The sequence below is a fragment of the Hyperolius riggenbachi genome, chromosome 10, assembly GCF_040937935.1.
Source record: "Hyperolius riggenbachi isolate aHypRig1 chromosome 10, aHypRig1.pri, whole genome shotgun sequence".
In the NCBI taxonomy this organism is placed as follows: domain Eukaryota; kingdom Metazoa; phylum Chordata; class Amphibia; order Anura; family Hyperoliidae; genus Hyperolius; species Hyperolius riggenbachi.
In genome coordinates, this window is record NC_090655.1 from 185,346,680 (window position 1) to 185,366,182 (window position 19,503).

The 19,503-nt window shown below is 44.4% G+C and overlaps 1 protein-coding gene and 1 long non-coding RNA gene across 2 annotated transcripts in view; one reads left to right on the forward strand and one right to left on the reverse strand.

The window, feature by feature from the left end:
• Positions 1-3,295: 3,295 nt before the first annotated feature.
• Positions 3,296-19,503, forward strand: part of LOC137534065 (uncharacterized) — a 44,531-nt gene continuing 28,323 nt past the window's right edge. Inside the window, exon 1 of the long non-coding RNA XR_011024299.1 lies at positions 3,296-3,346. This is a non-coding gene — a long non-coding RNA (uncharacterized lncRNA). The remainder of the gene's footprint in view (positions 3,347-19,503) is intronic.
• Positions 5,710-19,503, reverse strand: part of COMTD1 (catechol-O-methyltransferase domain containing 1) — a 43,257-nt gene continuing 29,463 nt past the window's right edge. The window contains exons 6-7 of the mRNA XM_068255394.1: positions 18,092-18,228; positions 5,710-6,614 (exon numbers count right to left, since the gene is read on the reverse strand). Of these exons, the coding sequence (XP_068111495.1) occupies positions 6,465-6,614; positions 18,092-18,228 (287 nt within the window). The 3' untranslated portion in view covers positions 5,710-6,464. The remainder of the gene's footprint in view (positions 6,615-18,091; positions 18,229-19,503) is intronic.

Consider the following 19,503-nt stretch of genomic DNA (forward strand, 5'->3'; position numbering starts at 1 on the left):
CTACTTGCTTGAAAAACGCTGGTTTTAAGACACTTTTGGTACTACTGATCTGAGGAAGCGGACTGCGATCTGCAAAATGCACTATCAAGTGTCTGGTTCCTAATAAATATTTGGTTATTTTGGGTTACCCCCTTCTTTACAGAGGTAAGCTATTTTTATATACGGTTTCTATACCCATACATATTTTTGGGAGTGCTTCCTCACTCCCAGTGATATTCCTTACCAGCCCCTGATCTTGGGGTACTGGTAATGTTTTGTGGGTTCCTTTGAACCTCCCCCCCCTACCCCATTCCCAATTTTTTGGGAGTGCAACCTGTCCTCTTGAAGATACAAAAACCTGAGTAAGGACGGGTTTTCCTCACTGGTGAATATACTATGGTTCCCGGTCTTGCAACCCACCTTTGTGAGTATCCTGCACATATAATACTTTTGTGCGACTGAGGGTATAGATCCAAAACACCTTCCTCTCCAAACGTTCCTGTCACCCTCCATGTGAAACTCTTTCAACTTCTTTAAAAGTGAAGCCACTCATATTGCTCCCATGTAGCATCTAAAAGTGATAAGAGACACTGTAGGGCTTTTTTGGCTGCACAATGCAGTGCGCCACAATAGTGGTGGAACCCACACAATGGTAAGAATATAAATTAGAGTATTGTAAAGAAATTTAAAAAGGGAAACTCATATTTAATATAGCTTCATTTAACGCAGAGTGGTATATTCCAAGCATTTATTTATTTTCATTTTCCCAATTATGGCCACGCTACGTAGCGTGGATCGGGGGGTTGGCCCTAGAGCTGCGCAGCCGCACTCGCGGCCAGGCGGACTGCGCTGCCGCGGCCAGAGGAAGCGGCCATGTTGCGAGAGGCAGGAGAGTCCGACCCGGGCCGTGGGGTCGGCAGCCGGCCCGGGGGGCTAATGAGCGGGGGGACCCGGCGGATCGGCACGGAGGGCGCGGACGGCGTCCTCCGTGCCTTAAAAGATGAGGCAGGTAATTTACTTTTTTTAGTAATTTCGCCTCGTAAGTCCTTTAAGGCTAATTGACCCTAGCCTTGTAAGGTTTTTGCCTTCCCCTGGATCAACTGGGATATGTGCAGGTTCAGGATGGTATTTTAATTTTGTTTATTTATTTTCTGTTTGGACTTGATGGACGAATGTCTTATTTCAACCAAAATAACTATGCAACTATGTACTGTATAAACATTTGAAATATATCATCATGTGTAATGAAACATATGAGTTTCATTTTATTTTTTATTGAATTACTGAAATAAATTAACTTTTAAAGAAATTTGATTTATTCATATACATTAGAATAGTGCACAATATTACATGTACTACTTCTTTCATATTACAATATATTGTTTAATTTGGTAGTCTTGCAGTGTAGCGAAAGATATGATTTTTGGAGTGTTTATATGTTCCCTGCAGCAGTGACATTTACCGTAAATGAACCCAGTTTCAGTAATAACCCAGGAACATATTCTCCATTAGGGAAATGGCTCTCAACCAACAAAAAATGAAGCCCACCCTAAAGGATGGTTGCCAATTCCCATATAAAAGAGAAACAACCTTAAAAGGAATGATTAAAGGTTTCACTTACCTGTGAGTGCCCCCGTAGTCACTCACTGCTGCTCCAGTCCCCCGCCGCCAGCTAGTTTAGTTTTTTCCGACCTCAGGGTTGGCGGGCCGCATTGCGTACATTTATACACATTCCCGCTGGTGCAGGAACATTAACACATACATTTTTATGCGTTAGTGATGCAACGTGTACATTTTTGCACGGTGCACAGCTAACCCGTAAAAATGTATGTGTTAATGTTCCTGCACCAGCGGGAATGCATAAAAATGTATGCAATGCGGCCCACCTACCCCAAGGTCGGCAAAAACGAAACTAGCTGGCGGCGGGGGACTGGAGCAGCAGTGAGTGACTACGAAGGCACAGCATGGCTGCATGGGGCTGGTAGAAGCACCAGGTAAGTGAAACTTTTTTTTTTGCCTGATAATTCTTTTAAGATGTCCACAGAATTATCACAATTAAAGCTGTAAGGGACCTGTAGACATCCATCTAGGTGTGCAGTTACCTATAAGCTAAGCCTCTCCCTATTTTCACAACTGATTTTTTTGCATGACCATCATAAATTCTGTCCCTCAGATGAGACTCCACCACTCTGAATTGTAGTTCCAAAAGGACCGGATTTCCACTGGAATATGCGAGGGTGTAGGACAGAAATGTACCTAATTTTTACTTATTTATATTTTTCCTGGTTGACCTCGATGGATGGATGTCTCTTTTTCATCCAAATTTACTATGTAACTATGAATTGGTATGCTTGGTCCCCTCACTATATGTCTGGGAATGCAGCTTGGTGCCAGTAAGATAGAGTTACGTTAGCAAGGCTTACAATATAAGCTGATTTGCACCAGATGTGATTTACAACAGTCAGTTAAATAAATATCTCCCTCCAAGAGGTTAAAAACCATAGTAATTAAATATAACAACAATAGCATTTCTATAGTGCTTTACTCCCATAGGGCTTGATTCACAAAAGGGTGCTAACACAGTTAGCACACCTAAAAGTTTTGGACACGCAAACTCGGGTGCTAAGTAGTTTGCACGTCCGAAGCGGTTACTGATCGCGCGTTATGTTGGTACGCCCGAAATGGCACACCATTCGTGTTTAAATAGCTTTTTAGGCTATTTTGCGCGCGTACCGTGCAGTGCTAACCTTTGCGTGCGCAAATGCTTGCACGCATATTAGCGCGTGAAGCAGCTGTTTTCGCATCCTAAGTGCCTTTTCACTGGCGTGCTAACACTTAGCACCCTTTAGTGAATCGAGGCCCTAGGACTCAAAGTGCTTAGGCTCTCTCAGATTCAGTAGTTGGTAGTAAGATGAAGTATTCACACAACAAAAAATTATATTTCTGTAAATGCCAAAATAAACAGGTGGGTTTTTAGTCTGGATTTAAACACATGAAGAGATGGAGCTGTTCTGATTTGCTGAGGTAAGGAGTTCCATAATGTAGGATCGGCATGACAGAAGGCTCTGGCACCAAAAGTTTTCAGCTTATTAGAACCTGTGGATCTGAGATTGCAGATATTTCTATGTAGCTGTAACATTTCTTTCATGTATCCAGGGCCCAGATTATGTAGTGATTTAAATGTCAGTAGACCGATCTTGAATAGGATCCTCCATTTTATAGGTAGCCAGTAAAAGGAGTGCAGGACTGGGGTTATGTGGCAGTGAAAGGGTCAGTTGGTTAACAGCCTGGCAACAGTATTCTGTATCAGCTGTTGGCGGTATAAGTACAGTAGTCCAGTCGGTATGTAATGAAGGCATGAACTAAGGTTGGTAGATCTTCTGGGGGGATGATGTGCTTAATTTTTGCGATGTTCTTCAGGTGAAAATAGGATTATGCCACCACAGCACAGATTTGAGTTCTGAAGTGTAAATCCCCATCAATCAGAACTCCCAGGTTTCACACATGCTCAGAGCTGTGTAGATCTGTGCCTTTTATTCCCAGTGATGCAGACTGCACGTTAAGTTGTTTTGTTGTCATGTGCTGCCCTCCAATCAGAAGGACTTCAGTTTTATTTGCATTTAGTCTCAGCCAGTTGTCACTCATCCATTGTTGTAGTTTGCCTAATTATAGTTGGAATTTGGTCTGTCACACCAGGCTTGAAGGAGAGATATAGTTGGGTGTCGTCAGCATAGCAGTGGTATGTCAAGCCGTGTTTTTGGATTCGTTTTCCCAGCGGTAACATGTAAATTGTGAAAAGCAGGGGTCCCCATAGACCCCATACTTAAGTGGTACAGAGGTGGACAGGAAGGGCCCCATAAACACTGTTTGGGTTTTACCACTCAAGAAGGATTGGAACCACTAAAGAATTATAAGATCAATGCCGCAGTATTCCTGTAGCCTGTTTATCAAGATGTCATGGTCAACTGTATCAAAGGCTGCAGAAAGGTCTAGCAGTATCAGGATGGAGCACTCTCCTCTGTCTTTTGCCATGAGCAGGTGGTTGCAGATTTGGATGAGGGTAGTTTCAGTGCAGTGATGTTTCCTTAAGCCAGACTGGAATATTCACACATTAGCATGATAGCACCGAAAGGAAAACCATTGACGGATTACCCAAGGTTTCTTTCACAATACAGGTTTGCACATGTCAGAGCTAGTATGAGGCAAATGCATAGGTAACACTGATCCCTCCTCTGACCACCTTCCCCTCCAGCTATAAATAATACAGTAAAGCGAAGCTGCTATGCATAAATTACATGACCCACAAAACCCAACATTTTACCTCCAAAGGAGGCTTTGTCAGAGGTGTAGATAAATTGTGCCAACAGAACAAAATATCACAGCATTAGAAAAACAAAGGCACCACTCAATTCACTTTTTCTCCTAAGTTTTCTCATAGGAGATAATTTTTCATCTTCAGTTCAAAATAACTTTTCAGCGCTCTGTATTTGAAAACAGACCAAAAAGTAGGTGTAAAAGTACTGTAAAATTTATTCTGAATATTTTCTTGCTTGCAGGTGGCTTAAAAGGCATTTTATTGATAAGGTATGAAAATAACACCTAGGAGAAAAGTTAGGAGAAAAGGTGAATTGAATAAGTACCATAACTGAATAGCGCAGCTCAGATCTAAATCAGTTTACACACATCTTATGTTGAGCTTACAGGTCTGTAGTTTCCTGGTTCTGATCTGTTTCCCCTTCTTAAATAAGCTAACATCAGCTTTACGCCAGTCATAGGGAACTGACCCGCTTTTATTTTTCTCCTAGTTGAACTTAATGGACAGTTGTCTTTTTTTTAAATATGGACAAATACAGACAAAAGTGCACAATGATGTGTGGAAGAAGAAGCATGTGTGTTTATTTTTACTCCTCTTGTGCTAAAATGACCCGAGGCCACACCAGACATGATCGTCTTGCCATGGCACTTGGTCTTCCGTTCAAGACTAGATCCTGTATGCAATATAAACTGGAAAATCCAACCAGTGTCTGGAAAGAGCTGAACTCAAAGACAGCACTGAGATACAGGTCATAACAGCACAAGAACAGCCATGAAACACCATGTCCATAAAAGCAGGAATCTACCACACTAGAAAAGATCCAAGGTGCAAACTGTGCAAAGAGGCCTCAGAGACAGTCCTGCACATAGTAAGTTAGGGTGTAATATATGAGCAGGAACAGCCTACTCAAAATGGTACAAACAGGTAGTGCACTGCAATCATGTGTACCAGAACATCCACTTAAAGGGATACTGTAGGGGGGTCGGTGGAAAATGAGCTGAACTTACCCGGGGCTTCTAATGGTCCCCCGCAGACATCCTGTGCCCGTGCAGCTGCTCACCGATGCTCCGGCCCCGCCTCCGGTTCACTTCTGGAATTTCTGACTTTAAAGTCAGAAAACCACTGCGCCTGCGTTGCCGTGTCCTCGATCCCGCTGATGTCATCAAGAGCGCACAGCGCAGGCCCAGTATGGTCTGTGTCTGCGCAGTACACTCCTGGTGACATCAGCGGGAGCGAGGACACAGACACGCAGACGCAGTGGTTTTCTGACTTTAAAGTCAGAAATTCCAGAAGTGAACTGGAGGCGGGGCCGGAGCATTGGGGAGTGGCTGCGCCAACACAGGATGTCTGCGGGGGACCATTAGAAGCCCCGGGTAAGTTCAGCTCATTTTCCCCCGACCCCCCTACAGTATCCCTTTAATATATGGGCTAAAGCATTTAATTTCCAGATGGGAGAGTCCATAGAATGCTGTGCAGAATAAGACCCCGTTGGAATGCAAGATCTAAAACAGATATAGATTGACTTATAAATTGGACATCATGGTAGTAGACCAGTATCATAAAACAGCAGTGGTGATAGCAGTGGCAAGTGAGAGCAACAACAGGACATAAGCTTATGAGAAGCAAAAGGGCCTAAAAAGGTACTAGAGAAGATGTAAGCCAAAGTCTTTCCAGTGCTGGTGTGACAGCTTTTCCAAAATGCAAGATCTTTGTTGAAAGCTGTGCTGCCATACACAGGCATTTTTTTTTTTGTTTCTAAACTTCACGAATTTTATAAAAAAAACTGCAAGAGATCTTTTCCCATTCCTGCTGCTCACTTGTAGCTTCTCATCTATTTGGAGTTTATGGATTGGTAAAAACAGATGCAGTAATACATTTAACTGATAGAAACGGAGGGGATTGATAGCTAGATACTTTTGATGAGATTTCTGCTAAAATCTGATTAAGAGACTCATTTTAGTACACTGATCACAATTTCCATTGACCAACTGTTTGCAGAATTGGGCCACTATAGACCTGTGTGTGGCTATCGCTACATTCATTGTATTGCTCGTTATACAATATTTGTATAGCAGATGTCCAGCAGTGCTACTTTATACTAAGCCTACTGAGACAAAGGTAGTGGAACATACGTTTCTGAGCTTCACATGATTAAAAATAACCTTTTGGTTCATAGTTTAAAACAAAGCATCAGTCCATCGGCAAGAGGTAGAATACTTAAATACACACGAGCATCCCTTAAGATGGCTTCATTCATCTGTCGCATTCCCTGAACACGTTCAGTCTCACCATTTCTCAGTACAGCTCCACTGCATAGAACCTGTCAAATAATAAAAAATGATATTCATTTATCGAACAAAACCATAGCTAAAAACCTCTCTCTAGGAAATATTCCTATTATACTCAACTTCAGAGTACACCTGGCTTGCTGAATATGCCTGTCAAAGCTCCTGTGGATAGGAATACAAACATCCCCACCAGTTTTCTTCTGAGCATACTGTCTAATGCTGGGAATACACAATGAGTTTTTTAAGCAGATTTATTTTCCGTACATTTTTCCGTTTGGTTTTCTGATCGATTTCCATTCACTTCTATGAGAAAAACTATCAGAAAAACAATTGAAATAAGATCTGACCTGTCGGAAATTATCTATCGAGCCATCCATCTGCCGAAAAAACTCTTGGTGTATTCACAGCATTAGGCCAGAAGCTCACTAGCAGCAATTTTCTGAGCGCTTTGATAAACTCTTGCTAATGTAACGCTATGGGTGTGATCCCACCTGAGCTATTTGATTTTATAAAAAAAAAACCCATAGCATTGCATTAGCAAGAGCTTTTTCAAATCAATAACACCGGCACCTTTTGGGTGCTATTAAAGGGAACCTGAACTGAGTTAAGAAAAAAAATAAGTGTTTCACTTACCTGGACTTCTCCCAGCCCCCTGCAGCCGTCCTGTCCCACATTGGTACTCAAAGGTCCTACGGTCCCCCGCCGCAGCTCACTTTCTCTTTCTTCAGTCACTGTCCACTGCGCCTGTGCGGCCCTGGCCACGCGTGTTCTCGTTTGCGCTCCTGATGCCGGAAGTGGCCTGCGCAGGCGCAGCAGAGATTTTCTCGTACAGTGGCTGCGCAGGATGCTCCCGGCCATGGAGGCGCGAATGTGGATGTGCATGGCCAGGGCCACGCAGACGCAGTGGCTGTTGACTTGTAAGTCGCCGGTGAATAAACAGAGACGAGGCGGGGGACAGGAGGATCTTTGAGTACTAGTGCGAGATAGGATGGCTGCAGGGGGAGAAGTCAGTGGCAAAAAAATGCACCTTGGGAGGAGTGCACTCTTCCCCGCCTTGGCCGAGCACTAGCAAGTACCTGGCCAGTGAACAGGAGCAGCTGACAGGTGGTGAATTTACTGCTTCAGCCTCCTGTGTGAAAGAGGCCTAAGAGCTACACCGCATATTGTATCCAAATTAAAAAAAATAGGGAGCAGTGCCGCCTTCAGAAATTTCTGGGCAAACCAACTGGGCCCCCCCATCAGCAAACAGCCCCCCCCCCCTCCCGGGTGCCAAAACAACCAACAGAAAAAAACGCCTTGAGGGCCTGAATACACTAACACACTTGTATCTGCTTTTCATCGACTGTAACTACTGTGCATGTGCTGACCTGCGATGTGCCTCCTTGATCACCCTCCCATGGCCAGGAGCACTCTGCACATACACATTACAGTGAGTCACCTACCTTAAAGGATATCCGAGACAAAAAAAAAAGTTAAGCTTTACTTACATGGGGCTTCTTCCAGTCTCTAGAAGTCTATCAGTTCCAGCACTGCAGTTCGGCTGCCTTTCATGGTACAACTCTCCTGTCTGTAACGTCGCTGACCTAGGCTGGCTTCTGCGTCCTATTGCAATTACGCTCCTGTGGCTGGGAGCATTCTGCGCTTGGGTCGGCTATGTTATGGACAGGACAGCAGCACCTTGGAGGGTGGCTGAACTGCAGCGCTGGAACTGATAGACTTCTAGGGGCTGAAAGAATCCCCAGATAAGTAAAGCTGAACTTTTTATTTCACCTCGGATATGCTTTAAAAAAAAGCATGTCCATACTTGTGTTCATAATGCTGGATGTTGACTGCGTCCTCCGTTCAGCTAATTTAGACTGGAATAGGCCCCAACCCAAGTAAGAAGTCTTTGTCCCACATTGCGCAGTTCAGCCTCTCATGCACTGCTGTCAGCTGCTGTGAGTGTGCGCATAATGCTCAAGAGGCTGCAGGGTGTGTAGCCACAGCGTTCTGTACAAACTGCTTATGTGCTTTATGCAAACATCCCGAACTGCGCATGCATGACAGATGACTTCCAGTTCAAACGCCCAGACCCCCTAGCCCAGACCAAATTGTAGCTAAAAAGAGCCCCGGGGTGGGGGCATGACAGAGGATGCTGTCTGCATCTTGCACTGCTGTCTGAGAGCATTTTGGACAAAAGTATGGTTTATTACAGTTACCAAGAATTTACTTTAAAGATATAAGCTAGAAGGGGTGAATATTATAACAACATAAGAGCCATATAATAGAGATTCTTGAAGGGAGGCTCTGCTAGTACTTTTCTAGCAATCAAAGAACAGGCGCTTGACGAGGGGCTGAAGTCTGTGCAGGATCCTGAAGGGGGTCTGTACTAGAGGTAGCTATCACAGTACGGGCTCTTGAAGTATATGGTGGCTGGGGATAAGAGACATCATTCTATGATACAGCACAGGCTCTTCAAGGATGACAGTGAAGTGGTAAAATAAGTACTGACCAGCAGACGTGACAGACAGAATCCCACATGTAGACAAAGACAGGGGGAAAGCAGAGCCAGCCAGTCACTTTGCTGTCTGTTCTCCCAGGTGTTGTGCTGTGTAATGGTGTTGTGTTGTGTAGAGCCTCAGCCTCTGATTGGAGCTGGGGGTAAGGCTCTGAAGTGTACACAACAGAAGACCCTGACTCACACTTAGGGACTGTCTACGAACCTTTGTATGATTTCTTATCAGTGGCTAAGCAGACATAGTCATTAGAACAATTGTGCAGAGAGTGGTTTCTTTCCGCACCCTTAGGGCTGGTTCAGATGGGCGTTTTTGTGGCGTTTAACGCAGCGTTTCAGACGCAGCGTTTTTTGGGATCTACTGCCATCCCATGCAAGTGAATGGGAGCGTTTAGAGCTGGCTTTTGCAGGCTTTCATGAAAGCCTGGCAGTAGATCCCAGCGTTGCGTCTAGTCTCAAAAGCAACTTGCTGCTTTCAGAGGCAGTAAACGCGAGGAAACAATAGCAGAGACCAGAACTGCTAGCCTTGAACGCTTTTCAAAAGCTTTCAAAAGCTAGCTTTTAAACGCTGGCGTTTAAACGCTGGCGTTTGAACGCAATGCCAAGCAAAAGCTCAACAGACGCCCGTGTGAACCAGCCCTAAGTTGTTAGGTTTTCTGGACAGGTAAAATAAACTTCTTTTTCCTTGACTGCCAGAAGATTTAGTCTTTCTAGACAGCTCTGCACTCCAGGGGGTGTCAGGAAGTTGTACATGACAGACAAAAGCTAGTGCTGCTATTGAATGACATTCAGAATCGACATTATACCAGCGAACACCCCCCTCAGAACTTGCAGCTCTAGTTAAGTGCCTGATAAGTGCCTTCATGTGCTTCATGGTAGGAGCCCCCTGGCTGGCCCCAGAATCCCATACACCAGTCCTCCCACTCATGGTCTATCTGCGGCCCTGTCTGGGAGGCTAGATCTATGATGCTTATTGCAATTTGTGTACAGTGAGGTTATTTAATGCATAGAATTCTGGCCAGGATTAGAATAGGAACTCAGGAGCCCTATGTTGGATAAGAATAGGAACTCAAGAGCCCTATGCTGGTTCCTTCTGTTCATGTATATCTATGTATTTTTTTCAATATTAACTGTGAGCATTTAAACATTAGGCATTTTAACTCATTTAAAAAAAAAGTTAAGTAAATATAACAATAATCGATGGTACCCTGATAAAAAACCTACAGCCTTCAAAATCATATTGGATGCTCAATGGGAGGTGCCCACCTGTACAGGTGATGACCACCTGTTGCGATTGGATGCGATCACTAGGGCAAAAGTTTCAGGCCCCAATGCTCTACAGATGTAACGCTGTGCCGTTGCCTAGCGATGCATCTGTACAGCATTATGGCCCCTGAACTGTCGCCCTAGCGAATGCATTCGATCGCCACTGACGCGCAGGCTGGGGATAACAGGGCTATATGGGCTATCATTTTAATCAGGGAGGTCAAAATAATTCATTTCTATGTGTTTTATAACTTTGGGGCATGTCATGTGAAATTTAGAAAGGGTGAAAAATGTAAGAATGGGCATTTTCTACATTAACACCTATTTTTCCCCCATAAAATGACGACAAAATACAATAGATTTGGGAGAGAAAAAATTTACCTAAAGAAAGCCTAGATTATACTAAAAAAAAAAAAAAAAAAAAAGATAAAAGATATGCGTCTATCAAAAAAGGGCGCCTGGTAAAAAGGGCGCGGGGTATAGCTGAAATTGTAAGTTTTAATGCAAAACCATATTTTTCGTTTAAGAGGTTGTAAACGAAAATTTAGTGCTAAATAGGTTAAATAAACGGAAATGAAATGGCAAAATACCGTCTATAACAACAAACGAATTCTGAAAAAACATCAAATTGCGTCTATAACAAAAACGATATTTACACTTGTATTAAGCATAGCAATGCAATGGTAGGTTTTACAGATATTTTACTGTAATTTTAACAAACTGTAGGCTCACACAGATTTCTCCCTATCCCTATACCTAACCCCTAGACCCCTCTTTGTTTAAATATATATAATTTAATAAATTGTATATATTACATATATTGTGCTGTAACTATACCTAACCTTACTCTCACACAGAGCCCTCCCTGTACCTATCCCTAACCCCTAGACCCCTGGTGGTGCCTAACCCTAAGACCCCCCTGGTGGTGCCTAACCCTAAAACCCCCCTGGTTGGTACCTAACCCTAAGACCCCCCTGGTGGTGCCTAACCCTAAGACCCCCCAGTTGGTGCCTAAGACCCCCCTGGTGGTGCCTAACCCTAAGACCCCCCTGGTGGTGCCTAAAGCTAAGCACCCCCTGGTTGCGTATATTATACTGTACCTATCCCTAACCCCTAGACCCCCTGGTAATGCCTAAACCTAACCATCCCCACCGCACAAACACTCTAAACACATATAAACTATAATATATTTAATCCTTAAAATACTTCTCTACAAATAACATGAATAAAATAATTTATTTTCTCTACAAATAACTTGAATAAAATAATTTATATATTTGTAATATAATAAATAGCCTTAAAATCACATATACATGAATATTATAAATAGAGAAAAGTATATATAAATATATACAATACAATAGATAGCCTTACAATCATGTACGCATTAGAAAACTTAAAATAACAGTAATATTAAAAGCGATATTTAGTAAAAAGTGCTAGCTGCGTGTATCAAAAAAAATTATGCAAATCGGCCCAGCGGGGCCTGAGCGGTGCCTTCCGGCGGCATAGCCCGTGCTCAGCACGGGCTTACTGCCAGGGAGGTTAAGTTCTCCTGCAAAATGTCTTGATAAACTTGGGAATTCATTTTTCCTTCGATGATAGCAATCTGCCCAGGCCCTGACGCAGCCAAGCACCCTCAAACCATGATGTCCCCACCACCATACTTCACAGTTGGGATGAGGTTTTGATGTTGGTGTGCTGTGCCTCTTTTTCTTCACACAGTGGGCCTGATTCACAAAGCGTTGATAACTCAGTTATCACGGCAAAAAGACTTTAGGCGTGATAACCTTTGCACCGCTGAGTTAGCACCGCTTTGTGCTGGCAATCGTGCAATTCCGCGCGCAGCGCCCATAGGCTTTAATGGGAATTTCGCAAGAGTTTCATTTTATCACGCCTAAACTGAGTTTAGGCGTGATAAAGGGCTTTTCACAGGCGTGCAAAACACTTTGCACCGCTTTGTGAGTCAGGCCCATAGTGTTGTGTGTTTCTTCCAAACAACTCAACTTTGGTTTAATCTGTCCACAAAATATTTTGCCAGTACTGCTGTGGAATATCCAGGTGCTCTTTTGCAAACTTTAACGTGCAGCAATGTTTTTTTTGGAAAGCAGTGGCTTCCTCTGCGGTATCCTCCCATGAACCCCATTCTTGTTTAGTGTCTTGTCTACATATCGTAGATTTGCTAACATGGATGTTACCATATGCCAGAGACTTTTGTAAGTCTTTAGCTGACACTCTAGGATTCTTCTTCACCTCACTGAGCATTCTGCGCTGTGCTCTTGCAGTCATCTTTACAGGACGGCCACGCTTAGGGAAAGTAGCAGCAGTGCTGAACTTTCTCCATTTATAGACAATTTGTCTTACCATGGACTGATGAACTGCAAGACTTTTGGGGATACTTTTATAACCCTTTCCAGCTTTATGCCAGCCAACAATTCTTAATCGTAGGTCTTCTGAGAGCTCTTTTGTGTGAGGCATCATTCATATCAGGCAATGCTTCTTGGGAAAAGCAGGGCAGCTGTAACCAACACCTCCAATCTTATTTCATTTATTGGACTCCAGCTGGCTGACATCTCACTCCAATTAGCTCTTGGAGATGTCAGTCTAGGGGTTCGCATACTTTTTCCACCTGTGTTGTGAATGTTTACATGGTGTGTTTAATAAAAACATGGAAACATTTAATTATTGGTGTGGTATTAGTTTAAGCAGACTGTGATTGTCTATTGCTGTGACTATTGTCTATTGCTTTTTATGATCAATTTGTGCATAAATCCATATAATTCCAAGGGGTTCACATAATTAATTTTGTTACTGTATGTCCACTTATCCGGTGTCCACTTCACCGGATCCGGATGGCTCAGTCCGTGGCCCGTTAACATAGTGAAAACGGATCTGATCAATGATTGATCTGATCAGTTTTCACTCAGCAAATAAATACCTAATCTTGTGCAGCTGCCGGCAGTAGAGGCTTCTTCCTCTTCTGCTGTGATTACACAGCGCGTCATGTGACTAGTCACATGACTCGTCATGTAGTCACATGACGCGGAAGAAGATGGAAGCCTCTACCGCCGGCTGCTGCACAAGATTAGGTATGCATTAAGCTTCCCTAGCCCACCCGCCCAGCAGCTGCACCCTCCTGTCGCTCAGGATCACGTCGGCCCATGCCCCCCATCCCCCGTGGAACAGTCAGTTTCTTCACTAGTGTGAAGAAACGTTCCGTTTCCCATTGCCCCCAATGCTGCAGTATTTTTTTCCGGATCTGTTCCGCTAGGCAGAATGGTCCGGAAAATTAGGGCCTGCAGCATTTTTTGGATCTGGGGGCCGGAACGTACCCGTACCAATGGACGCATGTGAATGGATCCATAGGTTAACATTGGATCCATTCACATCCGTTCCATTTGTACAGTATACATTCCGCTTACGTTGCGGGAAAAAACACAGATGTGAACTGGGCCTAAGATGGCATGGTTAATATGCACATAGGACAATACATTTCACAGCATGAGCTGCTTCATCAGGTCAAGTGTCATGGCAGGTCAAGTGTCATGGCATTAATGTCTCCAGTAAAAACCCTTAGTGCCTGGGCTGATACTGAAAACATTAATGGCACAATACTTGACCTGACAAAGCAGCTATATATATATATATATATATATATATATATATATATATATATATATATATATATATATATATATATATATATATATATATATACATATACATATACATATACATACATACATACATACATACATATACACATACATATGCCGTATTTGGCGCCGTATAAGACGCACTTTTTCTCCCCAAAAAGTGGGGAGAAAAAGTCCCTGCGTCTTATACGGCAAAGGCAGGGAATCCCCGACTTACGAACGCCCGCCGATACAAACCGCCGACCCGCCGCCATCAGGGATTCCCTGCCTTTGTCCCCGCTGTGCCTGGCTTCCCCCCTGCTTGCATCTCCTCCCTCCCCCTTGTGTCTCTGTGCCCCCCCCCCCATGTGAGCAGTAGCAGCAGCTTACCTCCTCCATCTTGCCCGCAGCGATTGAAGACATCCGGCTTCTCCGTGCGGCTTCCTCTAATGCCGGGCTTCTAATGATGCGCCATCAATGACGCGTCATTAGAAGCCCGACACTAGAGGAAGCCGCACGGAGAAGCCGGATGTCTTCAATCGCCACGGGCAAGATGGAGGAGGTAAGCTGCTGCTGCCGCTGTTTGCACTGGGGGGGCCACAGAGACACAAGGGGGAGGGAGGAGACGCAGGCAGGGACACGAGCCAGGCACAGCGGGGACACGGGGGCTGACAGGAGGACAGGGGGCTTACAGGACACAGGGGGCTTACAGGACACAGGGGGCTAACAGGAGGACACAGGGCAGACAAGAAGATACAGGGGGCTAACAGGAGGACACAGGGCAGACAAGAAGATACAGGGTGCTAACAGGAGGACACAGGGGGCTGACAGGAGGACACAGGGGGCTAACAGGAGGACACAGGGGGCTAACAGGAGGACACAGGGGGCTGACAGGAGGATACAGGGGGCTGACAGGAGGACACAGGGGGGAGTCCAGGACATGGAAGGACAAGGGGGTTACACCAGAGGACACAGGGAGGAGACATGGGGCATACAGGGGGAGACATGGGGCATACAGGAGGACACATGGAGGACACATGAGGAACATAGGAGGTCACCATTTGGGGGAGGACATGTACAAGATGCTCCTGATATATAGACGATCCAGTCCAGGTTTCGATTATTTTTTTCCCTGATTTTTGCCCTCTAAACCTGGGTGCGTCTTATATGCCGGAGCGTCTTATACGGCGCGAAATACGGTATGTGCCTGCAGTCACCTTCCATTTGTGTATAGTGACCCTTACCAAAGGGACTCACTCTATAATCTCACTAATCAGCAACCCAGTCTTGTGAGTATAATATTCTACCTAATTACCTATACTCTCAGTACAATACATTATTACACCAGATCGGGCTACCAGTGTCCTTGTATTCTTTCTTTTCTCTACAAGTCCAGATTAGTTGGAAAGCCTTCTCTCTTTCTATTTCTCAGTTTGAACACAGAGTTGATGTAATCATAGTAACTGAAGTTTGCCCATAATATAACAGGTACCTTTCCTGTATTTTTGTTTGATTGGCAAGAGTGGTCTAAGTATATACAGCCTACCCCTGGAACTTAAAGAGGAACTCCAGTGAAAATAATGTAGTAAAAAAAGTGCTTCATTTTTTACCATAATTATGTATAAATGATTTAGTCAGTGTTTGCTCATTGTAAAATCTTTCCTCTCCCAGATTCACATTCTGACATTTATTACATGGAGACATTGTTACTGTGGGCAGGTTATTTAGCTGTTTCTAGCTGCTCTGGCTGTTAGACAGCTATTAACAGCTGTTTCCTGTCTCTGAACATTGTTACATTGTGGCTGTTTGCCAGGAGTACCGCGGTCTTCAGAGGTTCTTGTGGGAGGGATTTCAGCACAAAATCAGTCACACAGCGCCCCCTGATGGTCTGTTTGTGAAAATCATTGTCTTTCTCATGTAAAATGGGGTATCAGCTACTGATTGGGAAAAAGTTCAATTCTTGGTTGGAGTTTCTCTTTAAAGTTGGGTTTACATTAACCTAGATGGAGAGATCAGGCAGATATTTTATTGTTGTTTCGTTTCACATCGCATGATGTTTTGAATAAAACTTTTCTCATGCTGATTGAGAAAACGTGATAACTTCACATTTGGTTATACAATCAGTGTTCTTTCTGTGATTGGCCTATTCTGATACTTGTATGTAATTTCTGTACTATGCCGATAGGGCTGTCCCAGACATTCTTTCTCTATATTGCATATGTTTTCTCATGCAATAAAGTTTTCTGGTAATCTTAAAACTGCTCAGAAGATCCTTAGAATGTGGTTGGCAAATTAACATGCAATTTTACGGTCATCCTGTGAAGGTTGTGTTTGACCCAAACACCTCTCTAGCTCTGTGTAACGATTGGTGTCAGCTAACAAATTTTATGATGATTGGTGATCTGCAGTATCACCAATAATACAGATGCTATACCTGATTATGTGGTGATCTGCAGAATCACCAATAATGCTAGTATAGCCAGATACAAGACTACCAATGTGAGATAGTGTTTGGTGTAACAGTAATTAGGATGAGCGAGTTTACCCGAGGAGCGGGTGACCCAGACAGTACTGCAGCCGGTGCTCACTATTGGGCAGGTGAGTCAGACCGTGCTGCAGGCGAGAGTGTTTGGAGCACCAACGCAAGTAGAAGATAATACAACCTGAGCTGAACAACTGATCACCTGTGGAACAGGTGATTCAGGTAGTACTGCAGCCTAGTAGTGTTTGGTGCACAGCACAAGGAGGAGTAATACAATTAGTACTGCACTAATGATCCCCTGTGGAACAGGTGATACGCACTGTATTGCAGCCTAGGCGTAGTTGATACAGAAGGTACTGCAGCCTAAGTGTAGGCAATACAGACAGTACTGCAGCCTAGGAGTAGATGATACAGACAGTACTGCAGCCTAGGAGTTGGTAATACAGACAGTACTGTAGTCTAGGTGTGGATGATACAGACAGTACTGCAGCCTAGGAGTAGATGATACAGACAGTAATTTCCCTCACCAGTGGCTAGGCCCACTGGTGCGGGTAGCGAGGTCAGACAGGCAGAGTAGGCAACGAGCGGACAGGTACAGTACAGAAACGGAAGCCTGATTCAGCGTCAATAACAAGCAGGGTCGGCAACGTGAATCAGATGGCTGAGGTACAGAATCGACAAACAGGAGGATAGTCAGAGTAAGCAGAAAGTCATAACAAATAAACAATGCAATTAGTACTTTAAGCTATCAACAGAATCTGGCTAAGTGTGGGTCCCCGGCTCCGGCCGGTTCTAGCACACTTTGGGATCTGACTAGGGTCTGAGCACTAACACGATAGCATTTGCAACAGCAGAGGAGGAGCTACTGACAGGCCTGTCCTATATATACCCAATCATGCTCCACAGCGCCGCCCCAGTCACTCAGCCAATCCGGACGCTGGCTGGAATCTCTGGCTGGAATCAGCTGACCGCGCGTCAGCTGACTCCCCTCCTAGATGCATAAAAGGTCCTGTCGCTCGGCTCGCGCGCGCATATCCCTTAACCTGTGAGCAATAGAAGGACCAGGCAAAGTCTCAGCATGTAACCGTGCGGCAGAGGCCGCTGGATGATACGCGGAGATAGCCGCCATGCCGCTTGTCTCTGCGGCGGTATCTCCGCTATCTATTACACTCTGTTATCATTTTTAATACGGAAACAAATATAATTTGTATACTCTGCCTTTGATTTCAAAAGCCAGCATCAATGGGAATATGGACTGTTTTTACATGCATATTCTTTTTTCATCCTGTACACTTGTTTATTTTGTCCACACTTGGGACAGGCTCATATTTGCAAACACAATACAGTGTTCTCCCCAGAATTTTTTTCCAGCCGGGTGGCATGAAATAGTAGCCGGGTGGCATGAAAAAGCAGCCGGGTGGGACGAGATGAAAATGCAGGGCAACTCTGCTTACAGCATATTAGGAGGTGAGGAGGTGAGCCGATGACAGCCGGGTGGTCACCAAATCTAGCCGGGTGGAGCACCCGGCTAAAAGAGCCTGGGGAGAACACTGCAATAGAACTTCTTGCTGTACAATATAATAATGATGGCAATACTACTGCAAACAATGCTGCAATGGCATTTGCACATACCCCATCTATGGCTAGTATTCCTCCACACCTCAAGAGCCGCAGACATTTTTCATAACATTTCTTGCAGTTCTGCTCATCAGCCATATTTATGAATATGAAGTCAAATGAAGTAGCTTCTCCAACAGAGAGTAATTCATCTAGGTAAAAGGATATAGACAATGTTACCTTTCTAAGCATTCAGAAAGCTTGTTTCTGAATTCACCCAATCAGACTTGTTATAATGTCATACATTTAGCCAAGCATGTTGTCTTTGTTTACAGGCCTTTTCCCAGCCAGAAGCTAATTTCAGTAATGAACATAGCACTTATGAAATAAGAAGCAGCTGGATATCTATACACTGCAAATTTTAGTCAGGCGCTAACATGCTGTAACTAATCTCTCATTAAACATCTGACTCTCTCCACTATTCCTTATCATTGGTTTGTAGCACACCTGAACTGAGAGGCTGCTATATGTATTTCCTTTTTAACAATTGCCTGGCTGTCCTGCTGAGCCTGTCTTTAAAGAGACACTGAAGCGAAAAAAAAAAATGATGATATTATGATTTGTATGTGTAGTACAGCTAAGAAAAAAACTATTAAGATCAGATACATCAGTCTAATTGTTTCCAGTACAGGAAGAGTTGAGAAACTCCAGTTGTTATCTCTATGCAAAAAAGCTATTAAGCTCTCTGACTAACTTAAGGTGGCCATACACTGGCCCGATTTGCGCCCGTTTCGACAGCAGATTCGATCACTGGGATCGAATCTGCTGCCAATCGTTCACGCTACACGCTGAATTTCGATCCATTCCGTCCGATCCCGTCGATTGCGCCGTGCGGAAAATAACCGTCGATCGCCCGCGGGTAAAGAGCGCATCGCTAGCGGCGTTTGAGTGCCCGACGACCGACGCAATAGAGCTGCATACATTACCTGCTCCGCCGGCGCGACTCCTGGGTCTCCGCTCTTCTCCGTCTCCGCTCTGGTCTCCGGCATGCTTCCCTTCTTCCTGTCCCGGCAGGAAGTTTAAACAGTAGAGGGCGCTCTACTGTTTAAACTTCCCCCAGACAGGAAGAAGGGAAGCATGCCGGAGACCAGAGCAGACCAGAGCGGAGATGGAGAAGAAGAGCGGTGACCGTGGGCAGTCGCACCAGCAGAGCAGGTAATGTATGCGGGCGGGGGGAGCGGCGGTAGCACCACCACAACAGATTGTGATCGGTTTCAGGCTGAAATCGGTTCACAATCTGTTTGCAGTAAAGGTAGCCATACGATCCCTCTCTGATCAGATTCGATCAGATAGGGATCTGTCTGTTGGTCGAATCTGATGGCAAATCGACCAGTGTATGGCTACCTTTAGTCATGGAGAGGGCTGTTATCTGACTTTTATTATCTCAACTGTAATTTAACTGTTTACTTTTCCTCTGCTAGAGGAGA